The following is a 23,584-nucleotide window of genomic DNA, read 5'->3' on the forward strand; positions in this document are numbered from 1 at the left end:
GCACATCCACGAACGAGTGTGGTCAACACAAAATAACAAAAAAATATTACAGACTACAGATCTCAGAATAATTTCTAATCTATAAACATAGATACACATCTGAGAGTAGCGATCGAGTTACGTGACACTGAAACTCGCGAAAACTCGGCAGTCTAAACTCTATCCGACCAAGCTCTACTCAACTCGGCTAAGCATCATTTTCCCAGTCGCTATTCGAACGAGCTGAGGTCAACACGGTCGGTGGACTGACACTCAACTAATATTACGTGTTTAGATTCGACGTTCAATTTACAAGGTAAGACACTTAATTTGTTTTAAAACCTAGATACATTTTTAAAGGACCTTAGGAATTAGGTTTAGTGAGGCTCTAGAATAGTCTACGTTTTTAAATGTTTTAGAGTTCATAAAAGTTTTTGTTTACATTTTTTTTCTCAGTTCTCATGAGTTTTTTTTTGTGTGTAGTATTGTTATATTTTTAGTATGTCATCGTGTTTACTGTGTGGTAAGAGGAAACTATGACATGATGATGAATAAAGTTAGGCCTTGAACTAGCCACTAATGAAGGTTTACTTACTTCGGAAAATGAGTACTTATGGTTTATCAAATCAAATCCTATATTACGAGTATATATTTGAAGATACGACTTACCTATTTATTTTTATGTAAAATACTTTTTAAATTATTATATTAATGGGTGTATGGTTGGTTATATTGTATGAATCAATAAAAATTAACCACATTTAACGGTAAAATTTTGCACATTCGCTAATATTGTTAATTTCACAGATTTAATAACGAATTTTGCCACTTACTGTACATTTAGATACATACAAATACCGATGTATGTTTTTAGGTTTACCTAGATATAAGTATGGACATAAGTATGTTTACCATACCTTTTTAAAACGTACGCACAGGATGTACGACGAGAAACTATGAAAGAACTAACATTTTAGGCAAGCAAATATGTAATTATTAAAAAATGTCGCCGAATACCAACGCCCAAACAAATGGAACATGAAGTCATTCAAGGATTTCCACAATACGGAATAGAAAATCAACAAAACTATCAATTTTGAGGAAGTCTCCATCAACGTTCTAAATCTGTTAAAAACTTTGGCCCTGAACTATACAAATTATAAAATATACAGCTACTATACTTATTACAGGCTTTATACTCTGTATCATTTCCGTGCTATTTATGCTCATGATCATCAGCAGCTGTATACTTCTGTGTTTGCCCATTCATCATCATTATCAGCGTACATTTATGCACTGCTTGACATAGACCTCACCCGAAAAGCCTTAACACTCTGCCCTTGGCTGTTCCTATTTTTTTCCCAAACATAGCTCTTTCAACTCCTTACAATACTTCACCACTGCTGGAGAAAACTCATCTGTCCTAATGATTATCGGTTCATATTTAGATACGGCCAGCCCATTGCCACTTCAGCTGTCTGATTTTAGAAGCTGTGGGCCTTACCACAAAAACTTAGACAGTATCTAACAGATGTTTAGCGCTGTCAAACGCCTACAAAATCTGTCAAATTTCGTTTTAAACACTAGTTAAACAGTGTTTAAAGTTTTTTGTGGTAGTACAGTGTGTGTTTTATCTGACGGAATTTCCTAAGCCATTTTAACTGAAGGATATCACAAAATATCCGAAATGATATAATAATTATATATTAAAGATTAAAGTATGTTCTCTGGAAGAGAATGCTTTTAAGTTCACCGTATATTTAGGTAGGAATACGAATAAATAATTCGTCAATCTGGAACTTCCTTGCCTTACGTTACATGCTATTGTATCACGAAGGTGAATTAATTATTTTAGAAGTCCTTAATCCCTTACCTATTGTTTACATGCAGTTCAAAAGACAATTGTTTGAATTAACCTCTTTCCTAACATATTGAATTATCTTTTCACCTTCGGAAAGTTGGGAACAACATTAGGTTACTGTTACTTCATTGGTGTATTGTTGAATTTTATTTATGTCATAGATAAATGCTATTTTATTACTGCCCAATGAGCACGTTGAACTACGGCCTCGCCGTGACAGTGAAAACTGTTTACATCAACATTCAATGCTAATTCATTCATTAGCTATTAACTATTATCAAGAGTTTGTCATCACTTCACCTCATCATCAATCATCATCAAATACAATGCCCTCACCTAACCTTAAACCTTTCATACATTTTACCAAGGCTCTTAGATTAGTGATATACCTACGAGCAAGTTTCAGTGTCATATACAAAAACAAACAATCCCCATTTAGTTTTTTGTCGCGCCGTTTTAAGTTCAACCTAATGACATACCAATGAATAAAATCAAAATCTTCTTACCGAACTAGTTCAAAATACATAAGAGCTAGTGGTAGAAGTGGGATGTTGTTAAGTAGCTTAGCTTTAAATCAAACATACTAGAAATAATTAAATAATATGAAGTATTAGCATTAGGAACAAAAATCAACTTTCAGTGCCACAATCAAATATGCAAATTTTTAACAATAGCCCATATTTTAAATGCATAAAAATCTATAATAAACTTCCAACCTTCATTAAATCTGAATTAAACTATAGTAAATTCATTTCCAAATTAAAAACTCTACTAACAAAGAAATGCTATTACTCAGTAAATGAATACCTACTTGAAAACTGAAATAACTAACTATAAATACCTATATCTTTATTAATTATGAACAAAATATTCTGTTATTAGTACCTACAATAATAATAATAATAATTAAGTTCCTACTTTTATGTTAAAGATTATAATATTATAAATGTTAAAATTTAATGTAGATTTTATATCTTTATTATGTAAGCAAATACCTTAAAATTTGTTACTTTGTATTACTTAGAATATTATTACCTAGATATAAGAATTAAACTTGCTATGCCCTACAGGGTACTATGATAAGGACCATGTGTACATAATGTTAAGACCAATGTAAAACTTACATAGTTGCAATAAATATATTACTATATTACTATTACTAAAAATACACTAAGTATTTATGATTTAGTTCTTACACCAGAGCCCAGATATTACTTTACTTTAGCAAGATTGTGTTGGTCAGTGCAACTTGCACTGCTAAGGGGAGCAGAGACCCGTTAGTTTTACCGTATCGAGTGCAGCACGCGGATGCACTGCCTAGGTTCTGCGACCATAATACCTAAACTAAGACCTAGTTTAGTTGTAACTTTGTTATTCTTATTCAATACCTTGCCTTGACATTGGCACTGCGTGTAGAACTAAGGAGTATTGACTACACGTATGTTAATGTTTGAGACAGGCAAGACGCTATTGCAATAAGATGAATGGTGGGAAGTAGGGAAAATATCATTTACGACAAAGAATCTTTACATATGGACAACATGAAAAGGCCTGCATAATTAGCAAAACAAGAGTTTACTTTCAATGCCTTCATGACTCATCTCTTGGTAACAAATACTTATTTATGGTAAAATGTAAAAAAAGATCTCTTTGAAATCCGTTGGTCATACTTGATATTTTTCACTATACATGAGGTAGACTACCTAACTATATACTCAAGTTTGGTATTGTGGTTGAGCTTTTAAAGCTTCCACGGAAAAAAATTGTTTTGGTACACATAATTAATATAACTGTCAATCATTTAAATAAGCAGTAAATTTACGTATATTTTGAGAAAGGACTGAGGAAACTTGATTAACGATTGAGATCATGCATCATTATCCCAAGTACCTGTTTATCTTCAATCTATACATAATGGTGTTTATGAGTGAGGAATTGGAAGAGTGCAATCTTCTTACATTATACTAGTGTTTTATAAAGCAACACACAGGTTAATAATTTTGAAAATTTATAATAAAAACTATTGTAGGTACTTAATGTATTATTTTCACTTTAGGTACATTTACAGCAGACTCTTATTTTTTACATAATATTTATGATGACCGTGCAGATTAAAAAAGTCTAGAAATATCTAAGGATAGGTACTTATTATTACGTCACTTACCCAGTAACTAAGGGCCAGCAGAACCTGCTTCCAGGCTGTGTAGGGTAAGGTGTTTGACCCGAGTAAATGTAAATGAACACTTGTAGGAATATAAATAGGAATTATCCTGCAGGATCTTTAACTTGTTGGGTTGGTCTGACTTGTTATTTAACATTACACAGGTAATAAGCCTGCCATTATTAGACATGACTGTAAAGTCAAAGAACTTGGTTGATAAAAATCTGTTCACATGATTGCAATAACTATTGCAGTTTCTTCCTTTAATTTTTATAATTTTAGTCTTACCTAAATTAAATTAAACAAGCTTCCGTATCAGTAAGTACCTACTTATTTAAAGTTTTTCGATCCTATGGAGTCTTTCTAGCTTGCGGAAAACTAAGTCTCGGAGAACTGCCGATGCCGCTACTGTGCTGCTAACCACAACTCTAGACTTTCCATTCAACGTAATTCTAGAAATACCCTAGGAGGGTTACTGAATGAATGTAAACAGCTTTCATTTGTTATCATATCATTATTCTGAGAGGGGACAAAATTCCTTTAGATGGCTCTCTCGAACGGAATCTTTGTACATCTTTATAAACAGAGTGCTGTTTGCTCAATGCTCATAGATATAAAATATAATTCCAGATGTCGGTGATCAAGTCGATAGCGGTGTTCCTAGTCGGCTTCGTGTCTCTGAGGCAGAGCTACGCGCAGGTTCCCCTCTTCGGCGCCTGCCCAGACGTGGCCGTCAAGCCTGACTTCAATCCTAATCGGGTACGTGTTGGTACCTATATTCATTATCTGTCCATAATTGTCCGTTGCAATTTGCGAAAACGTAAAAAGTTTAAGTTTTCTTCTGTCTGTAAAGTTTCATAGTTTTATATGCGAGAAAACGTTTTTTTTAAATAGTTTTCCACGAATTACCAAGCATATACTAGACGTACATGGCTTTCCTCATCCAGCCATTACCGGATACCAGTTCGTCGGTCCAGCGGGCTGGAGGGCGTTCACACTACGCTTGCCTGTCCGTGATCATCAGTCTTGTACTCTTTACCGTTTACGCTGGATTATCTACCTGCTCGTGCTGTGAATAAGTACATACAATTAAGCCTGAACTGAAATTAAGCAAGAACCGAACCTGGAATCTTCGGCTCATTAGTCAATCTGCTAACTTCTGCATCGCTCGGTCGGTCGTTCATTACTGCTGTATTTACTGATACTACTGGTACTAGTTATTATTCTGTGCTGATACTTTATTTAGTAAACGATATTGAAGGAAGATAAGATTAAACTGAATTCCCAAGTACATACCTAAATGAGTTTACCTACATACATACAATATTGTGGTAATCACAAGTAGTAATTATACCTAATGTTGAGTACCTAAGTGCTATTTGATTAAGTTACGTTAGGTCCTTGATCTTGTTATTATGTTATGCTGCACGTAACATTATGCGCTATGGAATTATGAGCACGCTAATAATTATGAACCTGTTTCTATTCCACTTGCTTATCATGTAAGGGTGTGAGCTAAGACATTCGATAGTCCTTATAGGTTTAGTAAGCTCATTAAAGCTTCATAAATCATTAATTAGTAGAAACTCTTTTTTATGATGATGATCAAATACCTAATGCGTCCACTAATTTGGATACACACATCCAACTTGCAATACGTTAGTACAGCTGCCGCAACACAGGTTCCTAATGGACGCAGATTTAAACGTCACTATAATGTATCGCGATTCGCTATAAGAACGGTGGTGTAACACCCATTAAACGATTTTATCGACGTGGATAATGAACCCGTGCTGCTTTGCCTACATATTATTTCACACATTAATTCATTCTTATTCACAAAGTCCTTTATTAATTCCAGTACTTAGGCAAGTGGTACGAGGCGGAGCGTTACTTCGCGTTCTTCGAGCTCGGGGGCAAGTGTGTGACGGCCAACTACGGGGAGAAAGACAACGGCATGATCACCGTCGTCAACAAGCAACTCAGCGTTTTGTAAGTTATTTATCATCTTACATACCTACAATCTACATTACATAATGTTATCCCAGAAGGGGTATTCAGAGGTGACTCGCTAGTGAGCCACCCGGCTTCCGCTATATATTTATACCCACGTGATATGTCACAACTTACGAGCCGTGTCGTTACTATTTATAATCTTCAATTTCATTAATCGTTAATTTAACTGGCGTCAGTTGTAATCCCGGTTGTTATATCTTGGCTTTTTAATGCGCCCGTAGGAATCAGGCCCTGTAGCACGGGGCGCTATTAAGACGTGACAAAAGTTCTCTGTCACGCTCGCTCTTCAGGCTGTGCAATGTGAGTGAGCGCGATGCAAAACTCTTGTCACGTCTTAAATGCGCCCCGCACTAGCCCTTCAAGATAGGGTAAACAGTGACTACTTACATTATTTGAGTAAGGTGATTCAATATTAATTTAACTTAGTAGGTATTGTGGGACGAATAATCACACGTAAAAATCTGAAGTTCATTTCACGGTATTGACGGTATTCAGAACCTTGATGGATCACGTGCTGCAGCTTTTCCCACTACTTAGTTAAAGTAAACAGATTCCACCGTTGGGAGCATTGAACTTAGTTACCTACTATACAAATACATACCTCAACTTGTGTTGTCATCCACAATCCTATCCTATCATAAAATCACACGATCGCACCTAAATCAATCATGAATAGCCATACACAGTAACAAGCGTATACCATTGAAAATCAATCGGCACCGCAGATTAAGCATTTAGGTATTGATACAGACGTGTTTTACTTCCTTTTTTACTTGTCTAGCTCCGGCGTGAAGTCAATGATCGAGGGGGAAGCGAACCAAGTCTCTCGGTCTGACGTCGGCAAGTTGGCAGTTCGATTCCCGTCCTTACCCTTCAACTTTGCGGCTCCCTACTGGATCATCGACACTGACTACGACAATTACGCTGTCGTCTGGTCGTGCAACGACTACGGGATTATACATACAGGTTAGATCAGTTATTAATAATATGTTATTATGTATTACAATATCATTGGGTAAATCGCTATGCAAGACACTAGATACCGCATTGATGTTTATTATGTTATGTAGGTATGTACGGTTCTAGCGTTGTTAAGCCAATTAATCCATCAAAGGCTAGATATGCTCATCATAACACCAAAAATATATAAACACCAAATATTGCCGTATTAGCCAACCCAAAACATACAAAATTTCGCTGCAGGCCAGTCCATTTTGATTTCATGATCAATAACCATAGCCCCATTTTCACTTTCCAGAAAACGCTTGGATCCTGACCAGAGAACGTAACCCTCAGCTGACAGTCTTGGAGAAAGCCTACTCCGTCTTGGATAAGAACCGACTGAACAGAGCCTATCTCACTCGCACCGACCAGAGCAACTGTGCTGATGATGATGAGTAAGACAGAGACAGCATGAAGGCTGGATGTACGGAGTAGATTGATTGGTTTATCTATTCTCAAATGATTGAGATGTCACAGAAAAGAGTGTATGAGGAAGAAAGCTTGCTGAAAAATTATTTGAATGAGTGCAAGCTCATAATTAGTGGTATATTATTGAAAAGAACGTTTACAATTCATGTCCTATCTATGAGTAAATTTTGGAAACTAGCTTTATATTACGACTAGGTAATAGATACTAAGGTACAGAATGCATTTACTTAGAATATAAAATCGTATCGTGATGTTTAAGATAATTTAAGAAAAAAAATATTTAATTAATTTTGCACCGTACTCGGGCAATACATTAATAATTATTATGTTAATTACCTAACTTTTTTATGAAAGCGCTTATTATTAATGTTTATAATAGCACCACTTGGCCATTTTCATGACCACATGAAATTTACTTTCAATATGAATATGCCGCTTATGAAAATGGCCATGGTCTGAAAAGAGATTAATGTATTATGTTTGTAAGTAATTGGAAGGAGATCCAGTGAGATAGCCCGACGTTGAAGATTAAGCCAGTGATTGACATATGTATCAATGGACTTCCTGCCCATAAGATCATGAAAGATAGATATCTCTGAAGTCCTGGTATTTGTACTGTTTAGTTGGGTGCCGTTTACGCACATAACATAAATTATAAATACAATAAACACGATAAAAGCGTACTTATAGTACCTACTTAACAATCTATTTTTTAAATAAAATACAATTTTGAAAACTTCACAATGGCGTATAATTTGCGATAAAAACTAAACTTAAATAATAAATTAAAGCGTTAATTAAATTATCGATATCCTTATTAAAATAGGTGACTGAAAAACTATTTTCATGTTGCAGGGTTTTGATTATTAGTCCACCAATCCGCCCCAAATAATCTGGAAGCCACACATTGAACACTAACTTTCCAATATGACAATAGCAATCAAAATTATCCCTCATCCATTCCGAAGGCACAAACATTACCAATTTTGAAAATTCATATAAATTCCAAAGAGATACGGATTTCAAACATCGGCAGTTGCAAATCAGAACCTTTGAGCCTTGAGAACAGAATCCTTAACCCCTAAGTGGGTGTGCTGTCATCGGAATGCCAACTTTTCCGCTGTTCGCTGATGGCCTCGTAGTAGCTCGGTGGTGGCGGCAGGTTGGCACTCTTGGTCTTGCCTGGCAGCTTGGAGGTGGCCACCAGCTTGTCTTCCTCTGCCTCCTCAGGGATGGAGTCACGGCGGCGAGGGTCGAACTCTGATAGGATGGGCTGGGATATGTTGTTGCGTTGGGTCAGCTTTGGTGCGCTGTTGGCAAGCTGCGGAAGAGAGGTTCAATGTCAATTAATGTGCTAATGTGCAAAAACGGCTGCGATGGGTATGTGCATATGTCATTATTTACTGTAGAGGTGAAGCAGCGGACTATAGTTGCACAAAATCGGAAATCCTGAAGAAGCCTTGCTGATGGCGGCTGATGATGATACTAACGACATAACGTAGCCCTCGGTATTCAAGTTTTTGGTATAAAAAAATAATTTTTCATTGTTAAACAATCAACCTTACCATTGTTTGCTTTATAGAAACCTAGAAGCAAGGTTATTATAAAGATGACTGTCAATAGAGTACGAAAATAATATTTAAAGTGTACGTAGTAGCGTGATGACAGAGATTAGATATATGTAATTAGGTGTAAAATAACATTTGCACTATTTGACGACACATGCATCATCATCGTCATAACAATCACGTTATCTTTGGCTAGAATAAGAAGAGTAAATAAAATATAGATAGATCCTAAATTCTTTGTATCACTGAAAGGGTGAAAGGCGTCGTCCATTGTTTTTGCACGTGAAACTGCTTACCTATCCTAAGAACATAAATTTTGGTCTAATTACGGAAGATGGTATTCAGAGGCGTAAAAACCACCCGACCACCCCTTGCTAATCATCATCATCACTACCCATCACGTCCCCACTGCTGGGTTACATTTCTCCTTCCAATGAAGAAAGGATTTTTAGGCCTAGTCTACCACGCTGGCCTAGTGTGGGTTGGTGGACACCTCTAGCTTACCTTATAATGACCACTAGGTCGATTGGGACTAGACAAGACGGGGTTGGAGATGTGGCTGCGGCCCTGGTGGTGGCTGATCTCCAGGGCTGACTTGAGCAGGTCCATCTTGGAGGCGGACCCTCGGGGGGTCTTGGGGGATATCTCGATGTTGCTGCAGCGGCGCTGGCTGTTGCTGCCGCTGCGGCTGCGACAGAGCTCGTTTATGTCGCCTTGGGAGAGCTGGAAGGGGATAAAGGGGTTAAAAATACAAAATCGTTTGTTTTGTCAAAGCAATTTTACACGAGAAAAAGCAAAGGGCCTGTCGTACTAGGTAGGTACCCAACTCAGACAACATATTTTTGATTTCAGATTGATTTACGATTGATTACCTAGTGATTTACTGAAACTATTTACCTACTGCTAAGAAGTCTATCAGTGAAGGTGTATTTGACTTTACAGGCCAAAGAAAACTGTCAAATGAGCACAACTTTTCTTTGGATGAGTTAACTTAACTCCCTTGTATGGAACGTACACAAGTCTCAAAAAAAGATACTTACCACTTTAAAACATGCAAAATACAACAATGAAACTGACATCACCTCTTATACCTTACATTTGTCGGTTAACTATAACCATAGAATAACGATAACGATAACTTACCCGAGCTCGTGACCCTCGTGGCAACGAGCGCAGGGATCCGAGTGGGTTGAACCTGGTGATCATGTGCAGTCGCTCCAGGGACACCATCGTCTCCGCGTCCTTCCTCAGAGGCTCCCCGTTCAACTTGTCTCCTTCGCCGCTATCTGTGATGGATCGATAAAGCTTTTTAAATTATCTGTCTTTCGTTTTCACTCATTTGATATGGTTTACATTACATGGTGTGAAAAGTGTGGGCAATGGTCAATCTGGTTGGATTCAATCAATATTTCATTAGTGTCCATGACACAATTACTTTGATGACTCTCCTATTTATCAGTGAAATAATGACAGACATGGCTGGAGAAAGTTCAAACACAAGACCATAATCTTTAAACACCTAGCAAGAACATTACAAAGAAAATAAACAACATGAATTAGGCGGCCCTATCGGTAAAAGCTATCTCTTAAAGACCTTATAATACATGACTCACCATTGTCATGCTCGCTGTTATCAACAGCCTTGGTAATGATGATCTTCCTGAGCCAGAAGTAATGAAGCAGCCCGTACAGCACCCCGCCGAGGAAGGCAATGAGACCCATGTAGCGGAAAGCCTCGCGAGTACCTAGTGAGGCAATCAGGAGACCACCGCCAAAACTGCCGCTGCCTCGACCTGGGGGCGGAGTCAGTTCAGTCATTAATAGCTTTTGGACATGGATATTATATAATGTACAGGGGTGAATTCCAGCACCTTTCGTAACCCAAACCTGAAGCAAATCTGAAATCCCATATCCCACGCGACTTTTTTTTACTATGGGGAGCATAGGAGTTTTTCGTCCAAAACTCGTGAAAAAAATTAATGTTGTTCATCAGGATGACTCCCTGAGTCACCCCTTAGTAATATATAAGTCAATGGTCACCCCCTTTTGGCATACTATATTTGCAACATCCTGTATATCGCTAGAAGCAAGGTCTTACCAAGACTGAAATGAGCCATTCCCAAGACCCCAATCAACGTGGCCAGTAAACTCTTTGGAGCCAGCATGGCGCAGTAGGTGGCCGCTGCTACCCACATCAGGTGCACAGATAGAGACTCCATCGCTTCAAATGGGAAACACCACCACGAGTCTCTGTAATGGAAATTAAATAATAAAGATGGTGCATAGAAAATTGTAAATTTGTAACACATCAATTGAAAAGTCGAAACCAACGTCCACTCGACTACTGCATACTGCCCTCCAGTGGAAGTATAAGTTTAAAAAGTAAGTGACTCGAGTTAAGTATAAAAAAAACTTATATTTTGCCAATATTTTAGGTAACTATAATTTTAAATGTCACTATTAATGGTTGTTAAAGAAACAAATGAGAAACTTTGCTCTTACCGATTACAATGTTTATGATTGATAGCTAAGTAGTTAGGCACATAATTTTATACACAAGGAGGATCCTTGTTTAGTTTAGCATTGTTTATACTATCACAGGTTATGTATTTAATATCTATTCGCGATTAAATACTTCATCTATTTATACCTAAATGCTGTCAGTTCATTGTCAGGGAGGTCTTGAATTAGACTCAGCTCAGACAAGACAATGGATGTTTTATTTGATACTTGTCTGAGAAGGAACACTTGACAAACTCTAAATAAATTAAACCGCATTCAAGAGAGATGAAGGAATTTTATAATAGCCCCTGACTGGTTAGACCCTTTGGGTGTTACGGATACTTAGTTTTAAGTTAGGTATATAAGTTAGGTAAATAAGTTAGGTATTAAGTTTTGATTTGTTAGTTATATTTTATTGATTATTGACTCAGTTTACCTACCATTATTGTTGTAATAAACGTTTAGGTACTGAAAATAAATATATGTATAATAAAGAAGTATTATTTTGAGTTTATGTTATGAAAGAATTCTTTATGTTATTGTTACGATTGTTACCTACTGTTTTATATTTTATTAAAAGGAATGTTTAGTTTTAAGAAGAACTATGTAATATTATGTTAAGCTTTTTAACTCAATAAACTATGGTGCGGGGGCGCGCTGCCGCGCTAGCATATAAATGGGTGGTACGCCGTAAGCGGCACCTCACTTCGACTCCAGCCGCCCACGCAGCAACAACTGAAGAAATCGAGCATTTTCACTGAATAGGAATTATCCCTAATCCCTCTCAGTTAATGGTCCTACGACGTCGGATCCTGTTGAAAAAGGAACCTGTGAAGAAAGAAAATTGCTGCCTAAGCGTGGGTGGCTGGTTTTACCTACTGTTCCCGAACGAAGAGGGGTCAACGAGCACGGCACCTTGGGGGTCCCAGGGCGACTGTTGGAGGCTGTGCGGACCATTGGGTCAGCCTTCAGCGAGCTGCGGCCTTTTGAAGACACCAGGGGGGACCAGTGAAGCTCAACAACACTTACAAACGATTTTTGTTTCTACACGCGCTAGTCGCGGCTCGCGTTGTCACCTTGCGGTGTTAAACGACTCGTGAGTAAACGCCTTCGGGCGGGAGTGACGTACGGACGACGTTACCAGTTGCCTTTTTCAAGGCGACTGTACAGTTCGGCCGAGCCTGTCAAGGTGTGCGAATCCTAGCGGAGGCCCTCTCAGTAGGCACAGCTGACATTGCGGGACATTCCCCCCCGTAATTAGCACTCCGACTAGGCGTATCACCCTCTCACGGTCGGTACCTTACCTTTACCTATCCCGCACGATCCATTCTCCGCTAGAGTAACCCTCGAACGGAGCTGCTAGGGTGTTAGGGACCGTTAGGGCTGGAAGAGCGAAAATCCGAAGACTCCCCCGACTGCAAGATGAGTACTACACGTGAAACAAGAAGAAAAGCGCAAGTCAGAGAGAATGAGAAAAATACTGACGTTGAAAGCGCAGGAAGATTAAGGCCACAAGCGGCCGAAGAAAGAAGCATAATAAACGCACAAGTGAGAGAGAATAAGAACAATACTCACGTTGAATGTGCAAGGTCACAAGCGACCAAAGGCTCGACAAGTACCGAGCAAACTTCAAGTACAGAGCAGACAACAAGTACAGAGCGAACAGCAAGTACAGAGCAATCTGCGAGCACCAAGCACACGTCTAGCACCGAGCGAACAGCGAGCACGAAACCGAGCACTCAAGCAAGGAGTGCGAGAGAGAAAGCGAATAGCACTAATATGCACGAAGTGAGACAGAGAGATTCTTCATTAGGTACGGTGGTTAACCGTGCGGTTAATAAGAAGCCGGGCTCCCGAGCATCTTCGTCATCTAGCAAGAAGCGTGCCTTTCTCGAGGCGCGTCTCGAGTTGGAGAAGCGAGAGAAAGAAAAAGCAGAGGCCGCCGCGGCACTAGCCAGAACGAGAATGGAGCTGATAGAACTGGAAGAGCGAGACTCAAGCGACCTGAGCGACATAGAGGGCAACGATGACCTAGTTTCTCAGTGGGTGCACAAGTCCATCCAGTCCAAGCCGGTCTCCGAGGCAGTACGCACGAATCATCATGAAGACTACTTCGAGCCACGGAGGAAGGAGCGGCAGAGCGACGCCGCCGTCCTTGCGAGCGCTATCGCAGACGCAATGAAAAGCGTGACTCGATCGGCGCCGACTACAGCGCCACGATACATAAACGAACTACACCGTTTCGACGGAAACCCCGGCGAATGGATTCCGTTCCGCGCCACATACGAAGATACCGAAAAATACTTCAGCGAATCAGAAAATATCGCTAGATTAAGAAAATCCCTGTTCGGTCAAGCACGAGACGCCGTGAAGTCACTATTATACACGAACGCACCGCCTCAAGAGATACTCAAGTCATTAGAGCGACGATTTGGAAAGCCACTGCATCTTATTAAAAGTGAGATAGCGGCGATCAACAGAATACCGCCTATGACTGCCGACATCAAGGGCATTGGCGTGTTTGCGAGTACCGTGGCCAACAGCGTGAACACTATCAAACAACTGAATAGAACGGACTACCTATACTCGAACGACGTGTCCGAGAGAATAATCGACAAAATGAATATGATGGTTAAATTCCGATGGTACGAATACTGGTCATTAAATGATCAGCAACCTATTTTATTGGCGCTATCGGCATTCTTAAATAGAATAGCGGACCAATTCGAAGCATACGATTGCACGCCGACTACCTACAAGTCATTTCAACCGAGGGAAGCATTCAAAGGAAAACCACGACGTAATATGGTACACGCAACTCGGGAAGAAAGCGAATACAGCGGCGACGAATCATCTACCTACTCATACAGCGAGGAAGAAGAAGACAGCGAAACAGAGATAGTAGCTACCGCCACCCACGAGACACTGAAGTGCAAACTATGCGGAAAAGACGGGCACACGTTAATTAAATGCCCTCAGTACGAGAAAGCAAGCACTCAAGAAAGATGGGAAATAGTGAAGAGAATCAAAGTATGTTTCCGCTGCCTGAGACAAAACCATCGTAGCCCGACCTGCCGGGCCAAGCCATGCGGCAAAGACAACTGTCCGGGACGACACCACGTGACACTGCACCGTGACAAACCGAAACCTGTCGAAAAAGATGACGCCAACAAGATCGTATCCGTGAACCACATAAGCGCGACGCGTGCATACCTAAAGATAGTTCCAGTGGAGATATCTGGACCACAGGGCACCACGAGAGTCACCGCACTGATGGATGAAGGATCAACCGTAACCCTCTTGTTAAACGAAGTCGCTGATAAAATCGGAGCGCAAGGACCCACCGAAGAGCTATCTATCGAAGGAGTGGGCGGCCACCGCATGAAAAGCACCGATTCAATGCGTTTAAAATTACGCATAAAAGGCCAGTTCACACGCGAATATCACGATATGGACACCCTGACGATCGGACAACTGAACCTCGCCACACAAGCCGTCTATAAAGAAGACTTAGAAAACTGCCCACACTTGGCATGTATAGCGGATCAGCTGACATACGACCGAGAGCGGCCTAGTCTATTAATAGGACAGGACAACTGGCACTTAATCGTGTCTCGCGAGTTAAAGGCAGGAAAAACGACGAAACCTGTAGCCTCACTTACCAAGCTAGGGTGGGTGCTACACGGGTGTCATAGCCATGAAGCGAAACCGGTCAAGTTCGTGAACCACATACACAGTCAGAGCGAAGAAAAAATCGAAACGTTGATAAAGGAGCATTTCAGTCTCGATTCGTTAGGCATCTCGCCTAAACGACCGGCCAGCGACCCCGAGCAACGAGCACTTATGTTGTTAGACAAAACTACGAAACGTCTACCTGAGGGAAGGTTCGAATGCGGGCTGCTATGGCGCAAAGATGACGAAATCATGCCAAACAACAAGGAGAGCGCACTACGCCGACTGAAAGGCATCGAACGTAAAATGAAAAAGGATGAAGCATTCAAAATAAGCTACAAAAAACAAATAGACAACTTACTAGCAAGCGGATACGCCGAACCGGTCACAAGCGCACCCACTACGCCGAGAGCTTGGTATTTACCACATTTCGCCGTAGTACACCCACAGAAGGGCAAGATGCGACTGGTATTCGATGCAGCCGACCGATCACACGGCAAGAGCCTGAACGACGCATTATTAAGTGGGCCAGACTTGCTACAGTCCTTATTTGGCGTCTTGATACGCTTCAGAGAGGGACCTATAGCCGTCGCAGCCGACATAAAAGAAATGTTCCTCAGAGTGGCCATGCGAGAAGAGGACCGCGATAGTCTACGCTTTTTATGGCGCGAGAAAGAGACGGAAGAGCCACGAGAGTACCCTATGAAAGCACTCATATTCGGCGCGTCATCGTCCCCCTGCTCGGCGATATATGTGAAAAATAAGAACGCGAAAGAGTTCGAAAACACGCACCCAGAAGCCGTACGCGCCATTGAACGATGCCACTACATGGATGACTACCTACAGAGTTTCAAAACCGAAGCGGAGGCACAAAAAACCGCTCAAGACGTAGATCAGATCCACAAACACGGCGGTTTCGAGTTACGCGGCTGGGCAAGCAACCGATCAACCGTTATACAACAATTACAGACGGTTAAACCCGAAGAACAGGTTAAAATCGGTCAAGACGGACAAACAGAGAAAACACTCGGAATGTTATGGAACATCGGTAAAGATACACTTCAATACACACTGAACTTGAGAAACACGCCCCGTGACGTCATCGATGGCACACGCCCGCCTACGAAGCGTCAAGTTACGAGCGCCGTCATGTCAGTGTTCGACCCGCTAAACATAGCCACGCCCGTCCTCATACAAGGCAAGAAGTTAATTCAACACTTGTGGCGTGAAGGAATTAGCTGGGATGAAGAGATACCCGAACGATACATAGCCGACTGGAAAGAATGGATACAAGGCCTAGAACAGCTGCAGAGCCTTCACATCCCTCGTTGCACATTTTCTTGTGACGAGGGGGAGATGCACACATTCGTAGACGCCAGCGAAACTACATATGCTGCGGCTACCTACTGGAGGACGACTCAAGATGGAATACCTACCGTGAGACTGGTCGCCGCAAAAGCACGCGTAGCGCCACTGAAAATAACTTCAATACCGAGACTAGAATTGCAAGCCGCGCTACTGGGCTGCCGACTAGCATCCAACGTAGAGAACGAAAATTCAGCAAAAGTCACGAGGAAATACTATTGGTCCGACTCACGAACAGTGTTAGCGTGGATAAAATCAGACCCGCGCACTTTCAAACCGTTCGTGGCACACAGACTGGCGGAAATCGAAGAGCTAAGCAAAACCACCGAATGGAGATGGGTGCCGACTAACGAAAACGTAGCCGATGACGCCACACGACGAGCGCCTCGAGAATTCGACCCCAATCACCGTTGGTTCAACGGCCCAGCCTTCCTGAAAAACCCACCGACTAAGTGGCCAGTGGACCGGAGCGAGCCCTCGCCCGTCCCAACGGAAGAAAATAAAAAGACTGACGCAGCGATAAAAGTCGTACATACAGAAATACCTAACCCACAGAGATTCTCCAAATGGACACGCTTACTGAGAGCCACTGCACGCCTATTACAGTGTGTCGACGTGTTCAAGCAACTCCTGAAACGTGAAAAGGTCACCGCAATCAAGCGCACCGTGAAAGACAGTACGTGGCGAAAATATGATAAGAAGAAACAATCACGCCCGTCACCGCTCACCGCGCCCGCGTTAACCCACCGTACCTACCTACCTATTCAGCCTGAATACCTACAATCGGCTGAAAATCTGCTCATAAAAACAGTGCAAAGAGAAAGCTTCAACAACGAAATAAAGTGCATAACAAATAACAAACCACTAGAAAAAGACTCTCGCTTGAAGCGATTATCACTGAAAATCGCTGAAGATATCCTGAAACTGGACACGAGAATATGTGCCGCCAACTGCATAAGTGACACATATAAACACCCCGTAGTGCTAGACGGAAGACACAGAATAACAAAGTTGCTCGTCGCTCATTACCACAGCAAGTTCAATCATGGCAACATTCACACCATAATGAATGAGATTCGCCAAAAGTACTACATAACTTCGCTCAGAGCTATAGTCAAGACCACCGCTCGAGAGTGCCAATGGTGCAGAACCCACAAAACTGCGCCACTGACGGCACCAATCGGTGATTTACCCGCTGAAAGGTTAACCCCATACCAGCCGCCGTTCACATACACGGCCGTCGACTACTTCGGTCCGCTAACCATTACAGTGGGCCGAAAGACTGAAAAACGCTGGGTAGCTCTATACACGTGCATGACAACACGCGCTGTACACTTGGAAATAGCCACCTCATTGACCGCCAACGACATGATACTCACACTAAGAAGATTCGCGGCGAGGCGAGGCATGTGCTCTGTACTCTACAGTGATAACGGCGGAAACTTCGTACGTGCAAACTCAGAACTGAAAACTGAATTCGAAAAACTGAAAGACCTAGCTGGCGAAAAAGGCATAAAGTGGAAATTCATACCGCCCGGAGCTCCTCATATGGGCGGTACGTGGGAACGATTGGTCCGCACAGTAAAAACCGCACTGTACGCGACCCTGAAAGAAAGACAACCACGTGAAGAAGTGTTACATACACTGTTATTAGAGGCTGAACATCTGGTTAACTCACGACCACTAACACCACCAAGCCTAGATCCAAATGAAGAAGAGAGCTTAACGCCTAACCACTTTTTAATTGGCCGATCGAACGGTTGTCCACGCATCGGCGATTTCGATGAAAACACCTTGATAGGTACACCCACGTGGAGAACAGTGCAATACCTAACTGACACGTTCTGGAACCGCTGGCTGAAAGAATACTTACCTACACTGTCACCGAGGCCGAACACTGAAAACCATCCTGAAAACCTGAAACCCGGTGACATTGTGTTGATAGTCGACTCGAACTTACCAAGAGGAGTCTGGCCTAGAGGCGAAATAATGACTATACACCCAGGCCCAGATGGCAGGACGAGAATCGTAGATGTCCGAACAGTTGCTGGAACGCTGAGAAGACCCATAACAAGACTCGTGAAGATCACCTGAAAAGGAAGTACCGTCTCATACGTGTGGTGCTCAGTACTCATCTTCGCACGAGGGGGAGAACTGTTACGGATACTTAGTTTTAAGTTAGGTATATAAGTTAGGTAAATAAGTTAGGTATTAAGTTTTGATTTGTTAGTTATATTTTATTGATTATTGACTCAGTTTACCTACCATTATTGTTGTAATAAACGTTTAGGTACTGAAAATAAATATATGTATAATAAAGAAGTATTATTTTGAGTTTATGTTATGAAAGAATTCTTTATGTTATTGTTACGATTGTTACCTACTGTTTTATATTTTATTAAAAGGAATGTTTAGTTTTAAGAAGAACTATGTAATATTATGTTAAGCTTTTTAACTCAATAAACTATGGTGCGGGGGCGCGCTGCCGCGCTAGCATATAAATGGGTGGTACGCCGTAAGCGGCACCTCACTTCGACTCCAGCCGCCCACGCAGCAACAACTGAAGAAATCGAGCATTTTCACTGAATAGGAATTATCCCTAATCCCTCTCATTGGGTACCTACTACATTAAGTCCGAAGACCTTAGCATTGATCTTGATCAATCAGATAGACCTAACTAGGAATACTTACTCAATAAAAGAGTAGCCAACTAGACGAGCGGCGTGGGAGAAGAATGCAACGATGATGACGTTGACGTGGCCGATCCGCTGAGTGATCGCGTCAGCCCCATACAGGAACGGGATGCTGCTCAACGTGCCCACTGTCACGGTTATTCCTGGATATTTCATAAAACACACACTTGAAGGAGACTCGACAACAGCACAGAATAATAACTAGTCAGACGCAATTGAGTAGGCTGCAATTGTCACGGACATTGAGGAACACAAGGCGCTTCCTTGAATCTGATACCGTAGTCGTTGTCATAGCAAAGATTTACTTATGCAGATAGATACATAGGTTTAATATTTTCATGATTATTTGTATTCGATTTGTCTTTTACGGACTAAATTTTTTATGTAGTACCTAAGTGAAGAAAGTCAATAATGACAACATGGCTTACCTAGAAGAAAATTAGGAGCTCCCAACTCTTTTAAATACAGGAAGAGATAAGATTCGATAAATCCCCAAAAGTTTCCTAAGGCAAATAGGAAAAATATAAATATTATTATGTGGGGCATTTTGATAATGTTGACCAAATCATGGAGTAAATTATCGGCAGGTAGTTTCGCGCCCAGAGGCATCACGGCCACCGTCACAGCTGATATCAGGAGCAAAACGTCGTATGTGTAGAACGCAGCTGAATAGTCCGTGTAACCTGCAACATGAAGGATTCGTTTAAACACCTATACATTTATTGACACTATACAGATAACAATGAGTATATTACTTACCAACTTGTTTGCTCCTCATATCTATAAGCATGCCCGTGATAGGAGAAAATATTGCCATCCCGATACTAGAAAACAACCTCTCTCGTCCGAAGTCCCCGCCATACTTCTGTATCATGGTCAGAGCGATCGGGTCCATGATCGTCACTCCGGCGGACAACATGATGGTGCCCATAAATCTCAGGAAAAAGTAAATATAGAAAGTTTTATCATCGCTCTCTTTATAATCTGGTGGACAGATATCGGGACCACCTTTCCTGTAATATTCCAATGATAAATAAATCACCTGCAAAACCCGGCTGCCTGTGTAAACATTAGATAAAATCAAGTAGCTTATTTACAAACACGGTCTTACAAATGGCATTAACTTTTATTGTATTTAAATATTTTAAAGTAATTATGTACCTGAAATCACATCTCTGAACCATACAATCAGCTGACAGGGACTCAAGCCTTATTTGGGATAGCTTGGTCATATTATGTAACATCACTAAACCTCCACATCTCAAGTCTTCCTTGTCCAAAGCAGTGATGTTAACACCATGAGCTATTAGTAAGGGCTCACCGAATCGGGATTTAAAATCAGTTACTGTTTCATTGTCATCCTGAAATTCAAAATGAGTTTCTTATTTTGCATTAATACTTAGAGCTAAAGGGATAAAGTTTTATTTTTCGTATAAATAACTTACTCTCTCCATTTCAATGCCTAGTTGCTCACTAGGCTCACCTAAATCATCATGAACCTCAATCAAAAAGAAAGCTGCATCGGTATAATCTTCATCTGTTATATTAAAACTGAAACAAAAATACTTGTTCAAAATATGAAGTAATTATACCAGCCATATACGTTGAACATGTTAATTATCAATGTTTAGAAAAGACTACCGGAATTCTCGGAAGGATTATGGCGGCAGTAAAAGTTTTTAGTTGGTAATCACTAAAATCACACAATCATACTATTTGCTATGCAGTAAAAGATGTTATGTACCTACGTTAATTTAGTTCTAATGAACATTTTATTTTTAGATAAGTACGTTACAACACCTGCTATTGTTTGAAAGATGTGGTGGTTTGATCTTGTGGGAGATGTGGACATCGATGTCGTCTTTATCATCGGCCGGGTCTGTTGCTGGTCGCTCCGTGGGGCTGGTCATCGACAGCATGCAGTGGTCCACACATCTGTCCAGCACAAAGTCCACTTGCTCATCCTCATCAGGACACTCTCGACTTGGACAAGGACTCCACCATATCTACAGAGTCAACATTAAAATTATAAAAGAAGGATGGGAGATATGAAGGCCAATCTTGGTAACAACGAAACTGGACAACCATTATGCTAGTCGTAACTCGTAAGTGCATAAATTTCGCTAATTCCTCTTCCTAATTCAATGACACTCTCAAGTACTACAAACACTAATACGATCAGGGGCCGGATGAGGCCGATTTGCTTAAATTCTTAGAGCAGTGCACTAGGTTAGTTCGTTGGGTCAATTTTAAGTGTCGATTTCGAAATAAGGCTATAAATAGGTGGGAAGGTACCTCAACGGTGTGCTTGAACGGATGTCGCATCACGTACGCTGCAGGCATCACTCCAGGGGTTTCTTGATGGGGAATCAAAAGCAGCGAGTGGTGAAAAACAGCATTCAGGATCAACGCAGTAATCACCACGGGCTTGTATTCGCCAAAACGATCCACCAAGAATCCTTTGGAAAGATAGACCATTTCAGAAAATATAAATCCTTAATACGGTATTACACTATAAAGAGGTATATAATAGGATAAATTTTACTTACCGGTAATTGGTGGACTCAGAAAAGTGGTAAACGGCAAAGCTAGATAGACGAAGGAAATTTCCGGTACCGTCAGCCCTATGCTCTGCATGTGTATAGTCAGGTAGGGCAGCAGAGAAGCCGTGGCTCCATACATCACAAACAGTGTCACTTTCAACATAACTAAGTTCGGATTGATGCGCATTTTGAACATCCACCGCTGCACCCGCCCCATCGGCTTGCTGGACTCACTGTCATCGTCCATATCCTCTTCCTCGCTGTGCTTCTTGGAATCGTCGTCTAGTGATTTGGCCATGGTATCGTGTCGGTATCACAGTGGTATAGCAACGTTTGTGAGCATGTTTGCACTCGGGCTGTATCTTATCGACTGAGGTTGGCTCGGTAGAGCAGGCAGCTGAACGCCTGAACGCTGTCTGTATTTGTTTAAGGATAGGTGATTTGTTTGGGAGCTGGCGAGTGGCAGGTCGCTCCCGGCCGTCGGGCGACTGGAGCGGGCCTGATTGTGGCGGACGTCGCGCGGGACGCTCAATTTACGAATAATAGAAAATTACCTTCGTTTAAGAAGTGTCACGGCTATTGGTGGACATGTTGGCTAAATCGACTGGCGATCTGGAGACCTTGCGGATAATGGCTGGGGTCGGGGCGCGCGGGATTTGCGCCATTATTTATCGAAGCTGGGTCGCGGTTGGCGGGCTGAAGTCTCCATTCTCAGTCGTGGTTCCCGGTCGCTCGGCTACTCGCGGCTCTGCTGATTAGTAAGTTTTCAGAGTTTACTGATTTGAAACTAACGTACACTCACGAGTAATGAAAAGGTTCCAGTGACATATGGAGCGTCAATGGCAGGTGGAACTTTTTCATTGCTCGCGAGTGTAGTAGGTATATATGCTTCGGAAGGTACATTCCTTATTGTAAGCAAAAATAGAAGTAGGTATTTATATGTTCTAAATGTAATTGCTTTCTCGTATACCTACTCACTTATGTATGAATATCTCCTTATACTGGAAAACATCGTAATTACTCATTATGCACTGTATCATACGTATAGCTGAGATATTAACCGCATACAAACCAAACATCATTGTTATTGTATCTAATGTCCCTATACAATTATACATAATACGTAGAGACCTAAGTACAATGTTGAGCAGGGAAAGCAGAGATATGGGATTTCTACACGTCAATAAGGACTAGAAAAAGACCTATGTTAGTATATTTATGTAGCTATAGTATGTATGGTTCATTTATATTATTTTATTAATATTTAGTTATTAAATTATAAGTTGGTCGTAGGTACACCGCCCTCTAATTTCGTTACTTTTTCTTTCTTTATGTTTAAGGTTGCCTGTAAGAGATCGCTCTTAGCGATAAGGAAGCCTATTGTTCATTGTTCCTAGTTTATAAGTATTCTTTGTATGTTTTAATATTTTTGGTGACCAATAAAGATATATTCTATTCTATCCTATACCTATTCGCAAAGATCAAGTACTTAGCTACGATCACAGTAAGTTGAAAACATTGTGCTAATCGCATTAATAAAGGCCGCTGACTCTTGTTTCAGGAATTATTGAATCCAGGGTAAGTTTTTTACAGTTGTGTTGTGATGATTTTTTTAATATATTTTATGAAGATACTAGTTACAATCTAATAGGCAGTTTGGCTGATTTATGGCCTTAGCCTAAAATTATAGGCCTTTTGCGTAAGTTTCATATATTTCAGATTTTCGTACCGTATAAACATGATTTGAATAATACCTACTTGTGATAATAATGCGTTTCGCATACCCCTTGCGG

At 41.0% G+C, this 23,584-nt stretch overlaps 2 protein-coding genes across 2 annotated transcripts; one reads left to right on the forward strand and one right to left on the reverse strand.

The window, feature by feature from the left end:
- Positions 1–143: 143 nt before the first annotated feature.
- On the forward strand, positions 144–8,187 carry LOC105385476 (apolipoprotein D). The gene is made up of 5 exons (XM_011555861.3): positions 144–295; positions 4,632–4,760; positions 5,863–5,993; positions 6,799–6,983; positions 7,276–8,187. Exons 2-5 carry the CDS (start codon positions 4,632–4,634, stop codon positions 7,416–7,418), a joined length of 588 nt encoding a protein of 195 aa, XP_011554163.3. The 5' UTR covers positions 144–295; the 3' UTR covers positions 7,419–8,187.
- LOC105385477 lies at positions 8,176–22,295 on the reverse strand. Its single transcript, XM_011555863.3, has 13 exons — positions 21,798–22,295; positions 21,544–21,707; positions 21,049–21,254; positions 20,694–20,799; positions 20,410–20,609; positions 20,008–20,261; positions 19,677–19,931; positions 19,247–19,391; positions 11,115–11,266; positions 10,630–10,809; positions 10,160–10,302; positions 9,521–9,739; positions 8,176–8,769 (listed from the first exon to the last, which is right to left on the reverse strand). Exons 1-13 carry the CDS (start codon positions 22,087–22,089, stop codon positions 8,530–8,532), a joined length of 2,556 nt encoding a protein of 851 aa, XP_011554165.1. The 5' UTR covers positions 22,090–22,295; the 3' UTR covers positions 8,176–8,529.
- Between the last annotated feature and the right edge of the window lie 1,289 nt (positions 22,296–23,584).

The sequence above is a fragment of the Plutella xylostella genome, chromosome 5, assembly GCF_932276165.1.
Source record: "Plutella xylostella chromosome 5, ilPluXylo3.1, whole genome shotgun sequence".
Taxonomy (NCBI): domain Eukaryota; kingdom Metazoa; phylum Arthropoda; class Insecta; order Lepidoptera; family Plutellidae; genus Plutella; species Plutella xylostella.